The sequence below is a fragment of the Ursus arctos genome, unplaced genomic scaffold, assembly GCF_023065955.2.
Source record: "Ursus arctos isolate Adak ecotype North America unplaced genomic scaffold, UrsArc2.0 scaffold_2, whole genome shotgun sequence".
Lineage (NCBI taxonomy): Eukaryota > Metazoa > Chordata > Mammalia > Carnivora > Ursidae > Ursus > Ursus arctos.
In genome coordinates this window covers 58,996,010-59,017,979 of record NW_026622874.1, presented here as the reverse complement: position 1 = coordinate 59,017,979, position 21,970 = coordinate 58,996,010, and the positions used below count along the sequence as shown (strand labels likewise).

Here is a 21,970-nt window from a genome sequence, read left to right as displayed (position 1 = left end):
GGCTCCTAAAAGCGTAATAAATACCCAGAAAAATAAACAACAGTTTCTACAACACTTGTTAGCAACGGTCTCCGTGGCTGGAGAGAACCGCATCTACCAGAGTTAGCCGATCTGAGACACAAAGGAAAAAATTAGCTCCTCTTGAGTTCCCGAGGTCGAGGTGTGACCCTTGTAGACAGAAGCCAAGCTCAGGCTGACGGAGAAAAGGAAGCCCAGAGGGTGTGTGTTCACCGGACAGGACCCATCTGGAAAGATTCATTTGGTGGAAGACTGGAAAACCCTTCTTGTGGGAGGCTCTTAGAGCTGGAGATGAATGGAGTTTGTTAGTCACCGACGGCTCTTTGAGAGGCAGGGGTTAGTAAGTGACCTTGAAAACTCTTAGCAGAATATAAAGAAATATCAGTGGACAATCAGGTCCGTTCAGGAACTAAAATTCTCAACTTCCCAGGATCCTCGCAACATGGCCTCTTAAAATCAAGATCAATTCTCACGTGTAGGGAGAAAGCTGTGCCGGGTCATTATGGTAGAGAGAGAATGTATCAGTTTGGCATGTGCCATTTTCCTGAATAAACGTATTTCAAGATGAACTATAGACAATTCACTCACTGGTTATGTTCAAGCTCCTACCTTGACTACCCCAGATTAACTTGTTATCTTCAGGTCCCTCAAGGCAACCCACAGGGAAGACTAGGGAGTCGACCAGGGCACTTATTTAAATAGACTGACTTTACTTCATAAGATCATCATTAAATAAACTGACTTTACTTCATAAGCTAGAAAAGGCTGGCCTCCATAGTGTTCTCCTTTTGCTCACTTATTTATTCAACAAATTATTAAATGCTTGTCATGTGCCCTACACTATTATAGATTTTGAAATCCGCAGTGGAACCAAAAAACAAGGTCCTCTCATGGAGTTTACATTTTAGTTGAATGAGACAAACACACACACACACAAAACAAGGAACCAAAACAATGAAATGAAAACTGTCCGCTGGTCGTAATCGCTCCAGTGTGACCTTGTGTATGTAGGAATTAGCTTCAGCCACATGCCCTAATAAGGAATTCACATCGCGTTGGTGGTCAGCAAGGTTTTAGAAAGACAATGCTCCAGACGTGATTGCTATGGGTGTCTCGGCAGCCCTTATTTTTTTTTTTTTAAAGATTTTATTTATTTATGTGACAGAGAGTCAGCCAGCGAGAGAGAGAACACAGCAGGGGGAGTGGGAGAGGAAGAAGCAGGCTCATAGCAGAGGAGCCTGATGTGGGGCTTGATCCCATAACGCCGGGATCATGCCCTGAGCAGAAGGCAGCCGCCTAACGACTGCGCTACCCAAGTGCCCCATCGGCCGTCCTTATTGATTGGGATCAACATCAGATGCTTTGCCAGTTAGCAGAATATGTTAGAAATGAGTTTTTGCGTGTAGGTTTGTTCATTAGATAATGGATTCTCCCCAGTCACGATAATGGCATTCAAGTCATGTGGACCGGTGGCTTGTTGTGGAAACCCCCACCGTTTCATTGAAAGGTTATACAAATGTAATTATCTCTTCATCCTTAGAGATAGTACCTGTAGCATGATCCCTAAAATAGTCCTACATTCAAGCCTTGATTCTGAGAGTCCTTGTTGCCTGATACCACCTACAAGGGTATCAGAATCCTACCTCAGAATATTACTGTCTGACTGAATCTTTCCTACAGTTTGTGGTCAGAGCACAAAGAATGAGGACTTTACTGAGATGAGAGGACAAGTTGTGTAAACATTTTGCACCAGCTTGTTGATACTTACTTGCCTAAATAAGTACGGCCCAATTGGGCTTCACTGTATGTATGGTGGTCTTGCTTTCGTAAGCCGGTAGCAAAGTTGTGGAGCGAGAAGCAACCGTCATCTATACCTAGCCATTAATAGCTACATTTATCTACCAAAAAGAACTGGATAGTTGGATATGAATAGTTGACTTAGGTTAGTTTTCAACAGCCACTTACTATCTGTGTGACCTTATACAAGTTATATCATGTCCCTTGGCCTTGGTTCCATCATTTGTTAAAAAAGGATAACAGTAGTGCCTTCGGCAAAAAAAATTCTGTGAGGAGTGTGTGAGATAAAGTATGTAAAAATTAGCACAGTGCCTGGAACATAAATGGCATACAATATATGGTGGTGGTCATCAACATCATCACCATCGTTACCGCCATCACCACTATCACCATCGTTATCATCACCAACATCATCATCATCATCACCACCATCACTATAATCATCATCATCACCATCACCATCACCACTATCACCATCATTATCATCACCATCATCGCCATCACCAACGTCATCATCACCACCATCACCATAATCATCATCACCATCGCCATCATCACTATCACCAACATCATCATCACCACCATCACCATAATCATCATCATCACCATCACCATCATCACTATCACCATCATTATCATCACCATCATCGCCATCACCAACGTCATCATCACCACCATCACCATAATCATCATCATCACCATCGCCATCATCACTATCACCAACATCATCATCGTCATCATCGCCATCACCAACGTCATCATCAACACCATTGCCATCATCACTATCATCACCATGGTCTTCATTATCTACTTATGAAACTTCATCTTATAACACCTAGCATTATGGTTTGTAGCAATTTCCTTTAACCTTGGGGATATTAGTATTTGATCACATTAAGATCACTTTCTTTTGGTTGGATGAATGAACTCCATGCTGTAAAAGGTGAAATGAAAAGGAGTTACTCGTGTCCATGGATTTTAAAATGGAACCAGGAGGCCATTAAAGAATTGGGACTTATATACATTCTCATAGGATGAAATCATGAACCTTCAACGGGGCCAAACTGCAAATATGCCAAGGACTCAGACTAAACACCCGTGACTCGCTATAGTAAGAGCTTTTGCTTAGTGATAACCTTAGCCACCAATTATGTTCAGCCAAGAGTTACTTCCTGCCACCAACACCAATAGAAATTCTTTGTAAACACCATATATAAGCATTCCCTTTTGTCTTTAAAAACCCCTGACTTTTTTCTCTGGTAGGGAGGGGATGCAATGGAAACAATGCAATTTGAGTTGCTGCCTGAACCTGTATTTTCCGAGACCCCAAATAAAAGCTTTTGTTGTATTTTAGCTCTGCCTCTTTTCTCAGTTGACAATGCCTTCAACATTACTTTCTTGGTGATATGACAAAGATACCAAAGTGAGAGAATGAGGAAAAGTCAGAAGCAATTCCTGGTGATCCTATTCTGGGGAAGACAGGAGGAAAGCTAGGTGTAAAAAGCCAGAAAGGTCTTAGCAGTGACCAAAAACAAAAGTGAGGGTCTGGCTTGCCTATAGGTGGTGTGGAAAGGTCTATCTTTGTGGCACCCTGTTTGCTCCCTATTGGTCAAAAGCAGGTTGATAGAGCCCAGTCCTGTTTGATGATGCATCCCCTTCGTCAGTCATCTGGGGGAGGAACACTCTGTCTCCCCAGGTCCCTGGTGTATCCAAGCGTGGAAGATGACGTGAGGTCTCTGGACTTTCATTCCAATCGCACAGTCCCTGCGTCTAGGTGCAAGCTCTCCACCTGGCCAAGAGGCCATGATGTGGGAAACAAAGGCAAAAGAAAAATTATTAAATTTCCTTACTACCTACAGCCCCCTGACAAATCCTTGAAATAGGCAGAGTGACATTTCTCTAGGACCTCAGCTGCCTTGATGGTAATACTTTGCTAAGGGCAAATGGCAATCTGAGGCTTGGCCCCCAGGATCCTGTGGGTCTACTTTAACATAAGAAAATTCCTTTGGAAACTTCCTTTATCTCTACCCCCCAAGATACGTGTTGGCAATCATCCCCCAAGCATATGACCCACCGATATACATCTGAGAGTCTCATGACCGAGTCTTTACTAAACAGTAATAAATGACCTTTTCCTAACAATAGTTAGCCCCCCTCAGGACCCTGGAAACCTTGCTTCCAAAATACCTGGGAGGCTTCTGCTATCCCCAATCCCCTCCTAACTTGAAAGTATGTAATGGGCCCTTCCTCATGACCCCAGTGAAGCCCTTTCTGCCCATCGTTTCTGTCTCCGTGCTCCAATACAATCATCTTTCTGCACCGAAGACATCTCAAGAATTCTTTCTTGGCTGTCGGCTTCAAATCCTAATGTCTGTCCTACATCAGTCACTCCTCATAGCAAATAGGCAGAAAGCCTGATCTGTGGCAACTCTTAAATATAACGATATGTTTATGTAAACAATAGTTTGCATACCATGTGGATTTACTGAGGCATTGATTCATGTTTTCCTCTCCATAGAGTTTTTCCACTTTCTTGCAAGAATCTCTACTCCCTGAAATGCAATTCTGAGACAATGCATGAGGCCTTTGTCCTTTCTCACCTCTGAGGGAGCTGTGTGGTGAGGCTGAAAGTAGATGTTGATAGAAGGTAGTATTCCATGTCTGGCTTCTGTTTTCCAAGACCCTAAACTCACTAGGGAGATATACTGGCTTATTCCCCAAAAAAGAGGACTGCTTTTCATGAGTGGTAAGGGAAGAAGCAGAAAAACAGAGAGGGACAAGAGAGCATTCCTGAGACGGCTCAGGGTTCTACAACTCATCAAACCTCCACCCTCATCCACCACACGCCTTGGCAGGACTCCAGGCAGGTGGGAGGACCACAGAGGGGGAAAGAGAGGAGATGCCCACGAGACCTGACCTTTTGCACCGGAGCTCCTGGCTTTACCCCAAATGATCTCCAGACCCAAGCAAAGGGCTGAGCAGTGGCTTCAAGGCATGGTGAAGCTTCAAACAAGAAACATAAATAATGATGCTTTCATTTTAAATTATTCAAAACCAGTCACCTGTACGTGTGAAAAAGCAGCCCCCACACAAATACAAGATTGCTTAAATTAAAACAGTAAGTGTTTAAGACTCAGTCAGCATATGGTGATGAAACCATGGGAATAGTGAACTATATGCGGCAAAGTTTCCATTGCTGAAAAAAAGCCATCAAGAAAAGACAAGCAACCAGCTGTTTTGGATAAATTAAGTCACGTATAACCACCTGGATCTGTCCAGATGATCTCATACGACACTTTCCAGATCTCAGTTCCATTATTACAGTGACAAATGACACGTTGAGTTGTGTTCAATCTCTTCCCTGCTCTTGGCAAAGAAAATGTCCACCTCCCAACTGTGGCAAAATCCTGTCCCAGGTTACATAAGTGGAAGAGTTTATAAAACAACTAGGCTGTTCCAAGAGGGACAACAAAGTGGAGTATTGGGCTCTTACCCATAAAATCGAATTAATACCAAAGCTAAAAGGCACGAGACAGAAGAGCATAGTGGTTAAGGGCATGGATGTTGGAGCCAAACCATCTAGATTTGTCTTACTACATACGTGACATTTGGCAAGTTTTTAAACCTTACCTTAAAAGGTTTTTGGTATGGTTTAAAAACTTAAACCTCTCCTCAGTTTTCTAATCTGTAAAATGGAGACAATGATGGCACCTACCTCATAAGGTTCTTATGATGATAAAAGGAGTTACTACGTATGAAGCACTTGGATTAATACCTGGCCTATTTACCACGCCCTCCATACATAGCAGGGATGATGGTGATGGTGATGATGGTGATGATGGTGATGATGGTGATGACGATTTACTAAAAATCCTGTGCCAATGAAGGAAAATGTCTCTCTTATTCCTGCTGGTCTCCCCATTACCTCCCAAGCACACAGTCTCCCTCTCCCACCATCTGTGTGGCAATTGAAAGCTGTTCTAGTATCTGGGCCCCGAACAAATCTTGCTCTTTTCCTGAAACCTGTGTAACTACTCCAGCTGAGACCGCTGTCTTCTCTAGTAGTATAAAATCACAAAACAGAGTCACGCTCAAGAGATCTTAGAGGGCTTTTAATTTGCTCTTCCCTACTTTAAAAGAGGAAAAACTGAGGTTCATAGAACTTAAAAGGTTTTTTAGAAGATCTCACAAGATCTTATCCCAAGATGTCTAAGAAGTTACAGAGCAAGGGATAGAACACATTTTTTCCGCAAAGTCGTGGACAGCACATTTTCACGCAGTTACTCTCGTCCCTCATGAGTGTATATCGAAGAGCTCCAGAGGTACGTACTTCTGGTGAGATAGCTATCTTCCTGGGGGGGAGCACCGTGTCTTACTTCCTTGATCTGCCAGAGCATCTTGAAATTAACTCAGTACATTAAAGTTGCTTTAACTCCTCAAAGCACAGGCCCACACTGCTTGGGCTTATATTTCAACTCTTTTTTTTTTTTTAAGATTTTACTTATTTATTCATGAGAGACAGAGAGGGAGACAGGCAGAGGCAGAAGGAGAGGTAGGCTCCCTGTGGAGTGGGGAGCCTGATGCAGGACTCGATCCCAGGACCCTGGGATCATGACCTGAGCTGAAGGCAGATGCTTAACTGACTGAGCCACCCAGGTGCCCCCAACTCTTACTTACCACGTGGGTGACTTTGGGTGAATCACTTAAGTTCTGAGCCTCCATTTTTCTTTTTTTTTTTTTTTAAGATTTTATTTATTTATTTGAGACAGAGAGAGAGAGAGAGTACAAGCACAAGGAAGGGCAGAGGGAGAAGCAGACTCCCTGCCTTGCAAGGAGCCCAATGCAGGGCTCGATCCCAGGACCCTGGGATCATGACCTGAGCTGAAGGCAGATGCTTAGCCTCCTGAGTCACCCGGGCTCCCCGAGCCTCCATTTTTCTATGTAAAATGGGGATAATATATTTTCTACCTCATACATATGTCCTGAGGCTAAATAAATTAATGCATTGAAATGTTTAGAATAGCACTTGGATCATAGTAAATATTCTATAAGCGTTACCTACTCTTATTATCATTTAATCATATTTGCCTTACTATCTCTAGCACGGTATCTTGCACATAGGTGTTGATTACTAAATGTTCATTGGATGAATAGAATAGAATAGAATGGAATAAAAATGAAATAGAATGGAATGAACAGGAACAGAACAGAATATAATATGTTCAACAAGGATCTGTTGGACTAACATGCAAGATCAGCTGCTTTCAGAAGGCCTCCACGTTGGAATAATGCAACTAATTCTGAGGGCATAGAGAAGGAACATTGCTGGAGAATACTCCAATGGAGAGGCATAGAAAGCCAATCTGGAGACATCTGTTGCTGCCTGGCGCGGCTCAGAGCTACACTGTAATATCACCGCCTTTGTGTTGCTATTTAAAAATTGAAAAAAAAAAAAAAAAGGGTGTTGTTTTTCCCAGGCATTGGCTACTCCCTACCCAAGGGTTCCCGTGGAAATGGAGATGTTTCCCATGCTTTCGTGGCCTGTCTCTGACACATTCATCACTCAGAGTAGGTTATTGGGGGTGATGAAAGAGGCCATGGGGGGACAAGACAGGATAGAAGCAGATTATTTCCCTTTGACCTTCAATTCCCTGTTTTATTCAAAATATTGTTGGCAAGATTTCTGGACTTTTGGTAATTCAGTTTGGAAGCCAGATAATGAATAGTGGGAACATTGTCCTCAAGTTGAGGAAGACAGAAATTTATGGTTTATTTTGAGTTCCCAAAGTGGAGGGGTCAGAGGCATTCCCACGAGAGCTTCTCTGAACAGTGGTGTGACCCATAGCCCTTGAACATCTCCATGTCATTCTGCTTTAAATTATTAAGAGGGACTTCACAGACCAAAAGTTTCTAGCTGTACACGGCCCCTACCTTAACTTTTTAAATATATTACAGAGGAAGGACATAAAGTGGGCAGTAAAGAGTATTGAGGAAGGAAGAAAAGACAGAGGGGCAAAGTAAAATTTACTGGGACCTTTCTCAGTGGTAAGTAACACGTGTTACATCGCCTAATAAAACTATGGTTCCCAGAATGCAATGTGTCCTCTCACTGTGAATTTATGTAACAGATCCAGACTCATTGCCTCAAATAATCAGAAACAGTTGGTTCACGTGCCTCTTTGCCAAATGATTAAAAGGGTTTGTTGAGCAAAATAATGACATCGGCGGGCATAAGCACACAGGGGCACGTGTCCGTGTTCAAGTGACACACGTGTTTTTAGATTTGGGGGTTTCAGAGACAGAGTCTAAGATTCCGGAAGCTGGTCATTCAGAAAGCACCCGCACCAGGGTGCTTAGACCATGGGCTCTCCTGAGAAAGTCTGGAGTGTGACCTGTGCTGCTGACCTCGTCCCCAAGTGCCCAGGTCATTCCGTCGCACGGTCTTGAACTCAGGTGCCTCTTGCAAACTATCACTTCAAATACACTGCCGAACACAGCACACTACTTTGTCAGTGAGACATCTTCATTCTTTCTAAACTTCCCCAATCCCCACAGACAAGTGCCTCGTCCAGAAACAGATGTTCTGCACAAGAAAATGTCAAAAAGTAGTAGCTTGACCAAAACAGTGCCACTCGCTTCACTCCCGAGAACGAGCCCTTGCAGAGCAGAGAGCTTTACGTTTTCCGAGTATTTTACTGCATGTCGCATCTCCTCCTCTCTATCCTCTTTAAGAGGATAGTTCCAACATCTTTCTGGACCGTAGAGTTGTGAGGATCTGAGATTCTGTCCACATGGGCTGGGTGTTGCCTGAGAAGTGTCTGGGGAAGCAGTCAGAGAGGAGAAGGAAGAAGGTGTAGGCTATAGACGCGTGGCCTTAGCCTCGTTTGCTGCTCCTGGAGCCCGTGTGAAGATCGGAGACCTACTGCCCAAAGCATTCAAAGACTGCCTGGGTGAACCCTTTCCACCCTGCACCGAGTCCTCTTTGAAGGAGAAACAGTGTCAGGCCAAGTTATTGTATCTGGACATGGCAACGGGATAGAGTGCTTTGCAAAGAAATGCCCTGTCTGAACTTTGCAGGAGCGCTCTGGTCAGAGTGGATAGACCCAGTCACAGGTGCATGAGCTGTGTTGATGACACACGCATCCTATGATTAGCTGGCTGCCCTTCAGATTTTCCAGGAAAGACCCGGTTTCTTTCTCTCTCTCTTTCTCTCTTTCTTTCTTTCTTTCTTTCTTTCTTTCTTTCTTTCTTTCTTCCTTCCTTCCTTCCTTCCTTCCTTCCTTCCTTCCTTCCTTTCTTTCCTTCCTTCTTTCTTTTTAAAGATTTTATTTATTTATTTGACAGAGAGAGACAGCCAGCAAGAGAGGGAACACAAGCAGGGAGAGTGGGAGAGGAAGAAGCAGGCTCAGAGCGGAGGAGCCTTACGTGGGGCTCGATCCCAGAACGCCAGGATCACGCCCTGAGCTGAAGGGAGATGCTTAACGACTGAGCCACCCAGGTGCCCCAGGAAGACCCAGTTTCTAATGCCTGGGGTAGAGGCAAGCTCCATGCCCTCGCATAGTTAGAAATTGCAGTCGCTGTGGGCTATACGCCTGGCATGGATTCATGCAGTCCCCAAAGCAGTCCTCACCTCGCTTCGAGAATTGCTGGGACTCCAGGATCTGCTCAGCTGGTAGATGAAGATTGTTTAAATATATAAAGGCCGAGAAATCCGGATTCACCCTTCTCATTCCAGCCTCAAGGATGAAAACTCTTTCACTGTTATGGCAAAGGATGAGTCTCGTTCTGGGCAGCATTGGGAAGGGCATGGGTGGGCCACTCTTTCCATTGACTGGAGAAAAACGTGACCTAGTGTGAAAGCAGTCAGTGGAAGCCCACCCCCAAGGCCAGGCATGACTCTGTCCTCACATCACATTTCCCGCCTGCCCTCCAGGAGCTCACACTCTTGAGATTAACTATAAACAAAGTACAAGAATCACAGGCTGTTAGAATCCATGATCTTTGAACCAAACTACCCTCAAATTTTACAAGAAGCTGAAACCATCTTTTCCTTTGATGGAATTCACCAAAATAAAAGAGTCACATTCCACTGCCCATAAATATATATTTTTCACAAACTGAAAGTTTATTCTGAATGTGTCACAAGTATTTTTTAAGAAATATGGGTTCTTAATTTAGTCCTTTGAGATCCAAAGTGGCTGGAAGAAAATTGCACATTTTTAAGTGATTGCTGCTTTCAAGCTACATCCAGAAGTTAGTTCCCTGGCCTTCCTGCGGGATTGGGATGAGATGCAAAATTAGACTAAAAGTACAAGCTTTCCTCAAAACATATGGTGTTCAAATTAAAAACAATAAAGTAGTGGAGCTGGAAGGAGGAAAGAGGATCATAGAACTGACTCATCACCATTACAAGTATGGTGATGAGGCCAGGAGAGGCACCTGACTCGGGACTCACCCTGTGCTGCTTAGCAGAGGCCAAGGTTACAGCTCAGGACACCAGTACTCCCCACCCAGGACCCTTTCCACGTGTTATAGCCAATGCTTTACAGGGGCGCCTGGGTGGCTCAGTTAGTTCAGCGTCCTACTCTTGATTTCAGCTCAGGTTATGATCTCAGCGTCATGAGATCAAGCCCTGCATTGGGTTCCTAAGATCCTCTCTCTCTCTCTTTCTCTCTCTGCCCCTTCCCCCACTCCACCCGCGCATGTGTGTGCGCTCTCTCTCTCTAAAAAATAAAAATCCTGTGTTCTGCAAAAAATTGCAAGAAAAAGAGAAATTGACTAAGGAGAGATGTAAGGGTCTCTCAACCAATCCCAACGCGTGAGCCTGGGGTTTCTGTATTATCTGCTCCTGGGTGGAGATTTGGGAATATCCTACAGCCCCTGGGGGGGGGGGGGATGGGGAGCAGGTGAATGGGAGCTAGTTCAGCACTATGTCACGGAGGAGGGCTCAGTTCCCTCACCGTGAGAAGCAAAAGAGCAGAAGAAGGCTCTGCAGCCCAGCAGGCCCCCAGCTCCTGGCACGGGGTGCTGCCTACAGTGGGAGTGGAGTCAACAAGACCCGGATGTAGAGAAACCCGGCAGGCTCTGTGCGAGGCTCTCTGCGATCACCGAAGGGACAGGGAGAGTGGGAGAAACAGCCCTGGAGACAAACCCCCCAGCTCAGCGTTGTTTATGAGCAGTACACCCCTGCTCACCACACCTGCTTTGTCAATCACTCCATAATAAGATTGCTAATGTCTCCCCACCAGATAAAAGCAGTCTCTAGGCGTCCTTCAGTCCATGTGTAAGAAGGGCTTTTACACACCGGAGCCCAGTTAATTGTAGAAAGAGCACTCGATCAGTGGGTAGCGCTTATCTATTTAATAATAATAAAATGTAGTAGTAACAATAAAAAAGTGGGACCTTGGTTTGATCCTGATTCAAACTATCCAACTGCAAAAAGACATTGAGGATATTTGGATCCTTGCCCGATATTTCCTAATATTAAAGAATTATTCATTTTTAAGTATGATCATGGTTTTTTTTTTAAAGATTTTTTTAATTTATTTGACAGAGAGAGACAGCCAGCGAGAGAGGGAACACAAGCAGGGGGAGTGGGAGAGGAAGAAGCAGGCTCCCAGGAGAGGAGCCTGACGTGGGGCTCGATCCCAGGATTCCGGGATCACGCCCTGAGCCGAAGGCAGACGCTTAACGACTGCGCCACCCAGGCGCCCCTGATCATGGTTTTTAATGTCTTTTAATGTTTTGGAAAAAGTTGATATATTTTTAAAGGATGTATTTTAAAGGATATATTTTAATGGATGAAACGGTAAAAATACTGTACTACCTGACACATCCATCTTTATTATTTAAAAAGATAAGTCTATGATGAGGAAGGATGAAAATAAGTTTTAACAAAGGCCTTGGCACACAACTGAAATTTAAATGATTTCTAACTACCCACGAAGAGGTAAAGAAGCATGGAAGGAAATTAATTCTTTAATAGGGGTTATAGCGTCTCTCTCCAACAAGAAAAATATCCTCATTTACAGATGAGGTAATGAAGCTCAGAGAGGTTTAGTGGCTTTCTCCAGGTCACACAGCTAGAAGTAATAGAGGTAGAGTTACAAGCGCCATGTTCTTTCGGCTCCACCTCCTCGCTGCTGTTAAGGCAGGGGATAGACTGTGACCTTGCCCCCTTCCTTATCAGGGTTTTCTTTAGTATTCCTAAAATGTGTAGTTTAGGAGTTACTTCCTCAGGCAGTCAAAAAACAGGCTTTCACTGTCTTTCTCCTCTGGGTGACTCAGCCTTTAAAATATAGTGCAGGCTCAATGTTATCTGGGAACTGATTGGGGCTTTAAAGGAAGAAGGAGATAGGAACCTGCTATCTTCTGGCCTCCAGCCATAGTCTGGTTCCTGTTACCAAGGATTGATCCTGACTGAACTAATTAAAGTTTAGTTCCTTTGCTTTCTGGCCCGAAGGACAGACAAAAGCCATGACCATGAGCCACAGAAACATTAACCCCGTCCCTAGATACCAGCTATCCCTTAGTAGTGGCTAGTCTTTGCTAAAGAAGGAAAAATTAGATAAGCTTTCAAGGATCTTCCCAAACTTAAGATTCTGGGATCCAGAAGTATTTTGAATTGCGATCTGGCGTTTCAACATGGCCCAGACTGAATGACAGACGAGGAAGAGGAGCGTCTTTAGAACAGGGGATGAAGTCCATCAGAAAAGCTGGGGCAGTAACCGCAGGAGACGGAGCTGAAGGGGTGACAGTTTCAGGAGCTTCACCCACAGCTCCAGGCCTACCCTCACTCGAAACAAAAAGACTCACCTCTTCAACAAGATTTTCCTAAGGAAGTTGCAGAAATGCCGGAGGCTGCCCTCTACCTTCCTCCCTCTCCAAGGGGACTCCCACTCCCCCTCTTTGTTTTGCCGCAGACATTCTCTCCTCACTGCAGCCCCTAATACACTGCTGATGTTCCTCCTGTCCCTTCGCAAGGCAATGAAGCACCAGGCCGACCTGGGAGCAACGCTGTCTTCTCCCCTCGTTGTAAATTTATTCGTGCATTCTCCTGACAAAATATTTATTAAGTGCCTGCTATGTGCCAAGTACAGATTGTCTATTTAGTAAATAAATTCTTTAGGCGGGGGGGGGGGGGGGGGGGGCTAGAATATCTATCCCCTGAGGAAATCTCTCTGATCTCCACAGACAGGAGTGGACGGGAATTCGACAAGTCCCCGGGAAACAATCTACAGGATGTGTGCACAGGAGGTGAACTGATTAGAAATCCAAAGTGCCTTCCTTGCTTGCCTCAGAGAGATGATGCCGATAGGGCAAAGATGTCCTAACAGCCGCCAAGCTCGCTGGGCCCTCTCCCTTCCTTGACTCTTACTTGGCAGGGTGGGGAGTTGGCCTTGGAAGGCCTTCTTTCTCGCAGCTCTTCTCCGCTAGACCTGGCTTACTCTCCTTGCTGAGGCTTCAGTCATGAGCCTGGGTTAAGTATCACTTCTTGTAACTTCTCGCAAAGTGTCCCTGACCACCCAAAGCTCTCTGAGCCCCCCCACCCCCAACTGCTCCCACTCTTGTGCTTCCTGTACTCCGTGCATTTATTCCTTCACAGTGGATCTCAACACCAGGGACTCATTTCTTGTTAGCTCTCTCCCCAACATGGCTGCCTACAATTTCCTTGAGAGCAGGGTCCGGGTCTTTCATCCTTATGCCTAAGGCAACTATGGAGGTTTGAAAGGCAATCCAGAGAAATGATCAATATTGTGTCATCAATAAGAATGAAAGCAAAGTCTTTCTGAGGGACTCGCCAACCCTCAATTTTATTGAATAGTTCGTTTACTTTCTTAACATTACCAAGTTTCACTGAAGTATTGGTGATTATCTCGGAAGACTGTGAGCTACAGCAAGCTTCATAGTCTTACTTATTCCCAGAGAGCAAGATCCTAGAGTCAGCTAGAGACACTCCCACCCTGCCTGTAGGCTTCCTTGATGCTTTTTTACCTAATCTGACTGATCTATGACATGTGCAAGTCCGTTGCCACGTTTTTCTCCACAGTTGGTCCAAGGATGTGTTCACGCCTTTGAAAAGGCAGTATTTACTTAATCCTGCAGCCCCAGGAGCCTTGGCCCACCCAGCAAGGTGCTTGCATGGGGCTTAACGACCTTAAACAATTAGTTGATTGTGGCCCTGCTTGTTAGGTGACTTTCAACTCTACTTTATCCACACTTACACCCATATATAAATCAGAAGAGGAGAAAAAAATGGGATGTCCAGTAAAAACAATAATAAATCAAAAGAACCAAAATGTCACCTTCCTCGTTAACGTTCTACAGCTCTTAAAATTCCCAGCATTGCCACAAACTTGAGATGACCAGAATCACCCAGGTGAACTGTGGCTTGGAAACAGTTCGCCACCAGCAGCCTTCACAATCCTAAACAGAAATCAGAGCTACAACAGACCCAGACAGAGGTACAGGGTTTGGGCTGCTTTACTACTCTCCCAGGGGAAACTCTCTGTCAGAAGCGAAGTTTTCACTACTGGCTTACTCTCCTTTTTAGGTTAGTAGAGACTGTGAACTTGTCAGGACTAGTCAGCACTGAAGGAGAACAATTATAATAATCACACTGACTGCCTTATCTTATGCGAACAACGTTTTTGAGAATCAGCATCATAACACTTTTATTTTAGAATATTTTGTCTTTTTCTGAAGAGTGATGTTTACTTTAAAACTTAAGCTCGTTCAGAGACATTCAAGAGACTCTAGAAATAAAATGCATCTTCAAAAGAATTCAAAAAGAATTTGAATTAAAATTCGAAGTTGAAAACTGTGGGTGAAAAGTAAGAACTTGAACTGACTCAACTTCTTCATTTTCCACTGACTGTAATATTACCACCCACAGAGCACTGGTTTCAATAAGCCACAAGGCAGAAATTTGGGGTGGTAGCCATTTGTTGCTCATATGTTTGGATTACTGGTCGCCCTGAATACATAAAAACATGTGAGGTCAACTTTGGGTTTTAATAAGCAAGAGTCTTAAAGATCTAGAGAAAGAAAGAACAGTTTCTAGGATTATGTCAAAGCGGGCTCTGGCTTAATGCTTCCCTACACATTGAACAAGGAATATTTTCTAGGGTTAAATCTCCTGGCACGTGGAATAAATTTAGCTTTCTTGTAAATCAGAATTAGAATTCCTGAGTAGGTTGCTTCTGCCCCCGCCATGATCTCAGCACAGGGTAGGGCTCTGGATGAGTTTTCATTAATTGACTCTTTTCTGCTCCCAAACTTGTAGAGAGAAATTCATTAGGATAAAATTCCCTTTAATTACATCTCTTGCGAGCTACTGAGTTAAACTGTGTTTTAAACATATTTAAACTATGGCAGCATGGAAAAGAAGGTGAGAGGACAGTCAACCCAACTCTCATTGATTAAATGAGAACATAGAATCCTGGGGAAGTGAAAGAACTTGCTCACGGATGCAAATTTAGGTAATGACAAATTTGAATCTGTTTCTTGCTCCTTTGCCAGTCCTCTTTCCACTATGATCAATCACATGTTAATCCGGTTTTTATAAACCGAATTTTATTTCCAATGCAACTGAAAGGTGCAATGTAACTCTTCAGTAGAGCTTTCCAGTATAAACAGGTCAGTTTTGTAAGCGTCTATGTTGTCCTAATTTAGTCTGTATGAGTCTTCAAACATCTTTATCTAAGCATTGAGGCCCATCCACGTTCCTCTTGTAGTGTGGACAGAAGTGAGGAAGGGGGTCTTTGGGGATGAGGGAAAGGAGAGACGGAGAGGAGAGCAGGGATGGTGGGTTTAGATGCATTCATTCAAGCATCATGCTTCCCTCAGGATAGATAGTCTCAGATTTTTCCATAAATATGTGCTAACAGTTCCACAATCCCATTTCTCCAAAACACTCCTCTCAGGCAGCATTGTAATCGGAAATAGGATTCTATTTGCAATGGAAACAGAACACAAGAAAAAATTAATAGGAAACAAAAATTGCAAGAATCTACCACCTGCCAGTAAATGAAAAGGTTCAGGCATTCTAGGCAAAAATGCTTGCTCCTTGGCCACCCTAAAGGACTCCACATGAACATTAGTTATCTTGTGGAGCATAAGATTTCACTGTTGCACTGAAAGATTCAAAAAGTGATTCAGTATCAAGGTTGATTGTGAATCAGGTGTAGAACAGTAATAGGAGTCAGACCTGAGCTTGGAAGAGACAGGAGAAATCGTAAATAGCCCGTTGAGCACAACCTTCTTAGGGAAACACTGCCAGTGCCTTTAGGGATGGAGTTGGGTTGCACAATGTTCACCTTTATTTCCTTTAAATAAGGAAAACTCAAACCAAATGTAATCAAATTCATTCTTAAGAAGTAAGAGGAGGCTAAACATCCCCACTGTTCTGCATCAGGTAGGATCGTTGGGCTCTTAGCCTCGATGCTTAAGATTCCCTCCAGAATATCGTCCAGCTTAAGGATAACCTGAGAACCTCAAAGGTGTTTTCCCATGTATCTAAAAAGAGAATAACAGCCAATAAATAACCTCCGTGTCCCCGTGGCTTTCTTCTCTCCAGCAAGCCAGCTACTTTTATCTAATGGGATCAAGATACAAAGAACAATAAGAAATCCCCTCTTACTCATGGCAAACCTGCCTCCCTCTCTCGGTCCACATGCATCAAGTAGTGAAGGCTAACATTTACACAGTTCCAGTGTGTGCCAGACAGGGCGCTGGGTGTTTAATATCCAGTCATTCATTCAGTCCTAATAACCAGCCCCTGAGACAGATGCTCTTGGCATCTCCGTTTCACAGAGAAGGAAACAAAAATACAGAGAGAGTAAATAAATTGCCCAACGTCACAAAATAGTAAGTAGCAGAACCAGGATTCAAAGGCAGGTGGTCTGAGGTTGGAATCCATTCCCCTAACCTGGTACTTTTGACTCTGACCAAGCACCCATGGCCTAGGCATCTCCTCAGAGGAAATGAAGTTCCAGATACGAAACGGTGCATGAGATAGCCCTTGTGGGGTCTGTCTCCTAGGGCTCAGGTCCTATGAGCGTCAGTGCTGTTGGCAGAGAGGAGACCAGCCCCAGTCTACACTCACACGCCTGTCTCAGCACAAACAACAGGCGGCTCTCTATCGCCCCTGGATATCCTCCCCCTGAGCAAAGATTCTGCGTATCTCCATCTCTTAAGCCAAAATAACTTGGTTCTCACCTTTCCAGGCATGAATGGGGCAAAGCCGCAAGTCCTTTGCACATTTTGGCAAGTGGCTTAGCTCCTCAGTTTTGAGCCCAAATTCGGAACAGCAGAGAGAGACTTTGAAAACTTCACAATTGTCTGGGACTGCCTCTCCCTCCGAGGAATATATAGAGGCTCTTTGCCAGCCCTCTGCAGCTCCCTCGACCAATCCAGACCTTAGGGGAAATCACTGGCTGGGACGCAGCGGCGGCTGTGGGAGCTGGAGGCTGGACTCCTGTCTCTGCAGCACTGGGCTTCTGGCTGCTCCAGGGAGGATGCTCATTCTGCCGGGGCAGGGCAGGGCCCTCCATCCTGCACGGGTCATTCATGTTTTAATGTGTAAACGTGAGCCAGCCACAGAGCAGAGTGCCTCGGGCTGCCCCAGATCTGTCAAAATCATAGCCCGTTAGGACGGCAAGAGCCCCGGAGATCAGTTAGCCCAACTCAGTGTCACAGTGGAGGAGGTGAGGCTTAGAAAAAGGCCGGGGCATGTGCACTGAGTATCTGTACAGCCGAGTGCCAGGCTGCCAGGCACTCGGCGGATGCTAGGAACTCAAAGGAAGGTACCGCCTGCTCTCAAGACCCCAAAACATCCTATAGTAAAGTGTAAGTGAGAGATGGAGGCAGGCTCAAGATGTGTGAGCTTTCAAGGGCCACCAGAGAAGTTTTGGGGGAAGAAATAAGCCTTGAGCTTAGTGATATAAGAGACAAAACACCCTACAGCATTCTATCCTCTAGATATTGCCCCCAAGTTCCCCTAATTCTATAATCGGTCTTGTGATTATTCTCTACTTTGATAATGACATCAGCTAATTCCTTGGACCCTGCCTCCGTCACCCATCCTTGGCCAGGCTAATCTTGCCTGGCTCTTCAACCTTTCCTTGTCTCCAATCATTCCAGGATTATTCCCACCAAAGGTGACCTTATTTGCCGTTCATCCCATCAGGACCCAAGGGGTTAATAAATTCATATGTAAATACAGATGCCTGAGAGGTTGGCATGAGTCCAAGCTAAAAATAAACAGCAACCACATCATCTGTAAGAAAAGCTCTAAATTTAGAATTAAAGATGATTTCATAATGTTCCCCATTGTCTGAAATTATTTGTTTTAAATTGTTGATCAGGGCCCGTTACTGGCTTGTAAAGTCAATATACTGTATTATGATCTGATTTTTTATATTAAATTAACAGATGATAATAGACACACATGCAAGTGCATTGCATGAAGAAAGTTAAATATTGTTTTCTGAAATTTTTGCTTTCATGGCTAATATGGGTGTGTGAACAAGGTCATTAGATAAACTGTATTTCTTTTTTTTTTTTTTTAAAGATTTTATTTATTTATTCGACAGAGAGAGACAGCCAGCGAGAGAGGGAACACAAGCAGGGGGAGTGGGAGAGGAAGAAGCAGGCTCATAGCGGAAGAGCCTGACGTGGGACTCGATCCCGTAACGCCGGGATCACGCCCTGAGCCGAAAGCAGACGATTAACCGCTGTGCCACCCAGGCGCCCCGATAAACTGTATTTCTTACTATAATTTGTAATCAAAAAGGTTTGAAGACTGCAGCTCTCCACCATATATTTTATTCACGAGGAACCCCGTCCTAGTCACCTTTGCAACCCCAGCACTCAGCACAAAGTCAGCACGTCGACATTTACAAACAGTGCTTGAGCTCAATGCAACTGTCCAAGTTCTGCCGTTTGCTGGCTTCATAAACACCAGCCAAGGAGCCCATCTGAGTGATGGCCACTCGATGTTCAGAGATACGAACACTGTTGTTGGCCGCTGAGTCTCAGATTGGGAATATAAAACTAGTCGAGGAGACTCCGTGGGGCAAGAGCCTAAATTACATTTTGATATTTAAGGATCCTTGAGGAGAGAATAAAGTGGAAAAAAATTAATGTAGCACAATGGAGGGTGATGTCTTGGCCAGGGCTGAAGGTCAAAGCATCAAAGCAGGTTTCTTTCTTTCTTTTTTTTTTTTTTTAAGATTTTATTTATTTATTTGACAGAGATAGAGACCGCCAGCCAGAGAGGGAACACAAGCAGGGGGAGTGGGAGAGGAAGAAGCAGGCTCAGAGAGGAGGAGCCCGATGCGGGGCTCGATCCCAGAACGCCGGGATCAGGCCCTGAGCAGAAGGCAGACGCTTAACAACTGCGCCACCCAGGCGCCCCTCAAAGCAGGTTTCTGATCGATCCAGAAGAGTCTGTGTGACGCACGGGTGGACTATTCAAGAATCAAAACGATCTCAATCATACTAGAAGGTGGGCTGGAACCCAACATGCCAAAGATGCAAAAGGCGATAGAAATAAATATGAATCCGGCATCTATTTGTTTTTAGAACCTTCATAAGGATGGAAGAGCCTGAGAGCCTGTAAAAGAGCCTGCTCATTGTAGGAGGCAGGGCTCTGCAGAGAAACATCAGATATGCTGATATCTACACATATATAAAGAGAGATTTATTATAAAGAATTGGCATTTGTGATCGTGGAGGCTGAGCAGGCCTGCGATCTGTGGTCTGCAAGCTGGGGGCCCAGGGGAGCCAATGGCGTGTGGTCCTAGTCCAAAGGCCTGAGAAACAGAACCTCTGGTACGAATTCAAGTCCGAGTCCAAGGCTGAGGCCAGAGAAGAGCCATGACCCAGTGAAGATAGAGAGAATGAATTCTCCCTTCTCAGTCTTTTTGTCCTAGTCAGGCATTTAATGGAATGGATGAGACCCACCCACACTGGGGAGAGCAAGGGGTTGACTCGTCTACTGGTTCAAATGTTAATTTCATCCAAAACCACTCTCAGACACACCCAGAATCATGTTTAGCCAAATACCCGGGCACAAAATTAACCATTACCCTCATGTAAAATAAATTTGAAGTTCTCGTTAAAATATATTGGACTATTTTTTTGTCTCCTTGCCCTCCCAAACATCCCTCAAAACGATAGTAAATGTATGAAAAGTGTAGAAAGCTATAACAATATAGAGAAAGGGAAACAGGCCGTCAGATTTGGGGTGGTTTTAATCTCTTTATAAAAGGTGGAGAGGGGGTGGTTAGGAGTGGTCCCTAAAGAACCAGCGAATAGAATTCAGAGAACAACCCAAAGAGGTTTCCATGTGTTTGCCGCAGGGGAGCAGACTCCAAAGCGCTCGATACTACAGAAGCAGGAATTAGCTATGGAGCTCGTAGTAGTGGGGATAATTGAGGTTTTGTCCAATAGAAAGGTCTCCTGCCTACCCCACAGAATTGCTGTGATTCATTTCTAATTCATTTTCTTAACTAAATCATGCATCAGTCTATTTAACTATTGTTAACAACACATTTATTGAGATGCCTTTTATATAACCAATGATAGCACATTGTGGGGACAACCTCCCATCTGGGGACATCTGGTACCCTGTGGTCGATGGTGAACAGGCATCCACCCACTGTTTAATGTCTCTTAATGCTTCCCAGTTCCACTCTAAGACCCGCGAAGAGCACACGCAATAAATAAGGTGAGTGTTCACCGTACATGGTGCCTCATTTCTTTCTTTCTGATATTTTTTTAAAATTACGTACTAGTTCAATTTATAATTCTGCCACCCAGAAGTATACACCATCAACAAGTTGTTACATCTGCTTCTACGTTTCTTTTACTTTAAACAAAGAGGCAGTAGATAGAACTAAAATCCTTTTCAGTGCCCACTCCTGTTTCCATTCTTCTCCTATCTTCAGCACGCATAATCCCTATTCAGATTTTGGTATATGTGGTTTTCTTCCAGGTCTTTAAAAAATTTCTTCACCTACACTGGATTCATAAATACTAGAAGGTAATTATTTATATGTGTTTTACTTATACATATAGTGATATAATCACCATCTTACTTTTTTATTCAGAATTATGAGTTTTTTGCTTTTAGATTACACCGACACTTATAGAACATTTTCTATGTCCCAGGGATTTTAAAAACATGTTCCATGCATTTCCAGATTTATTTCTCGCAACGAAACCATAAGATAAGTGCTCTAATAAATGTCATTTTTGTAAAAAAAAAAAAAAAGATTTATTTATTTATTTATTTACTTACTTACTTACTTAGAGAGTGTGAGAAGGCGTTGGGGCAGAGGGAGAGGGAGAGAGAGAATCTCAAGCAGATTCTGCCAGGAGCCGGACGTGGGGCTCGACCTCATGACTCTGAGATCATGACCTGTGTTGAAACAAGAGCTGGACACTTAACCAATTGAGCCACTCAGGCGCCCCTAATGTCATTTTTTAAAGGAGGGAACACTGATCTTTTAAATGAAGGTGAAGTTGTTGAGGGTCAAAAAGCGTCAATACGACCACAGCAAGCGTGGAGTCCGCACTCTCTACCACCAGTGTAAGCCTTTTGATCGATGGAGAGAATTTATCACGTGCATCTCTAATTGCATTTCTCTGTAAACCTAGTATTGAATACTTAGGTCATTTCCAATTTTTTGCTTCTGGCCAAAGGAATTCAATTAACATCCCTGCGTATGTCTCCTGGAGGAGCAGCTCGGTGTACAAAGTGGAATTCGTGGCTCTAAGGCCACAAAATTCTAAGGCGGTCAGACCAATGTGGACGCCCAACAGAAATGTATGGAAGTATCATTTCTCTCTCATTTTCCCCAATATACAACATTTGCCAGGCTTTAATTTTTTGCCATTGCCGGCAAAAACAAACAAAAAAAAACCACACACAAAAAAACACATGCTATTTTAATTTGTACCTTTCTAATGACCAGTGGATTTGAGCTTCTGTTATATTTGTATTGGGCCATAATGGTTGTTTTTCTCCTTCAGCTGTGTATTCTCATTTTTTTTTTAAAGATTTTTATTTATTTATTTGACAGGGATAGAGACAGCCAGTGAGAGAGGGAACACAGCAGGGGGAGTGGGAGAGGAAGAAGCAGGCTCC

At 44.0% G+C, this 21,970-nt stretch overlaps 1 protein-coding gene across 1 annotated transcript in view; it reads right to left on the bottom strand.

Moving 5' to 3' along the window:
• The window catches only part of RGS5 (regulator of G protein signaling 5), a 46,613-nt gene extending 29,304 nt beyond the window's left edge, over positions 1-17,309 (bottom strand). Inside the window, exon 1 of the mRNA XM_026517252.4 lies at positions 17,035-17,309. Coding sequence (XP_026373037.1) covers positions 17,035-17,078 — 44 coding nt within the window. The 5' untranslated portion in view covers positions 17,079-17,309. The remainder of the gene's footprint in view (positions 1-17,034) is intronic.
• Between the last annotated feature and the right edge of the window lie 4,661 nt (positions 17,310-21,970).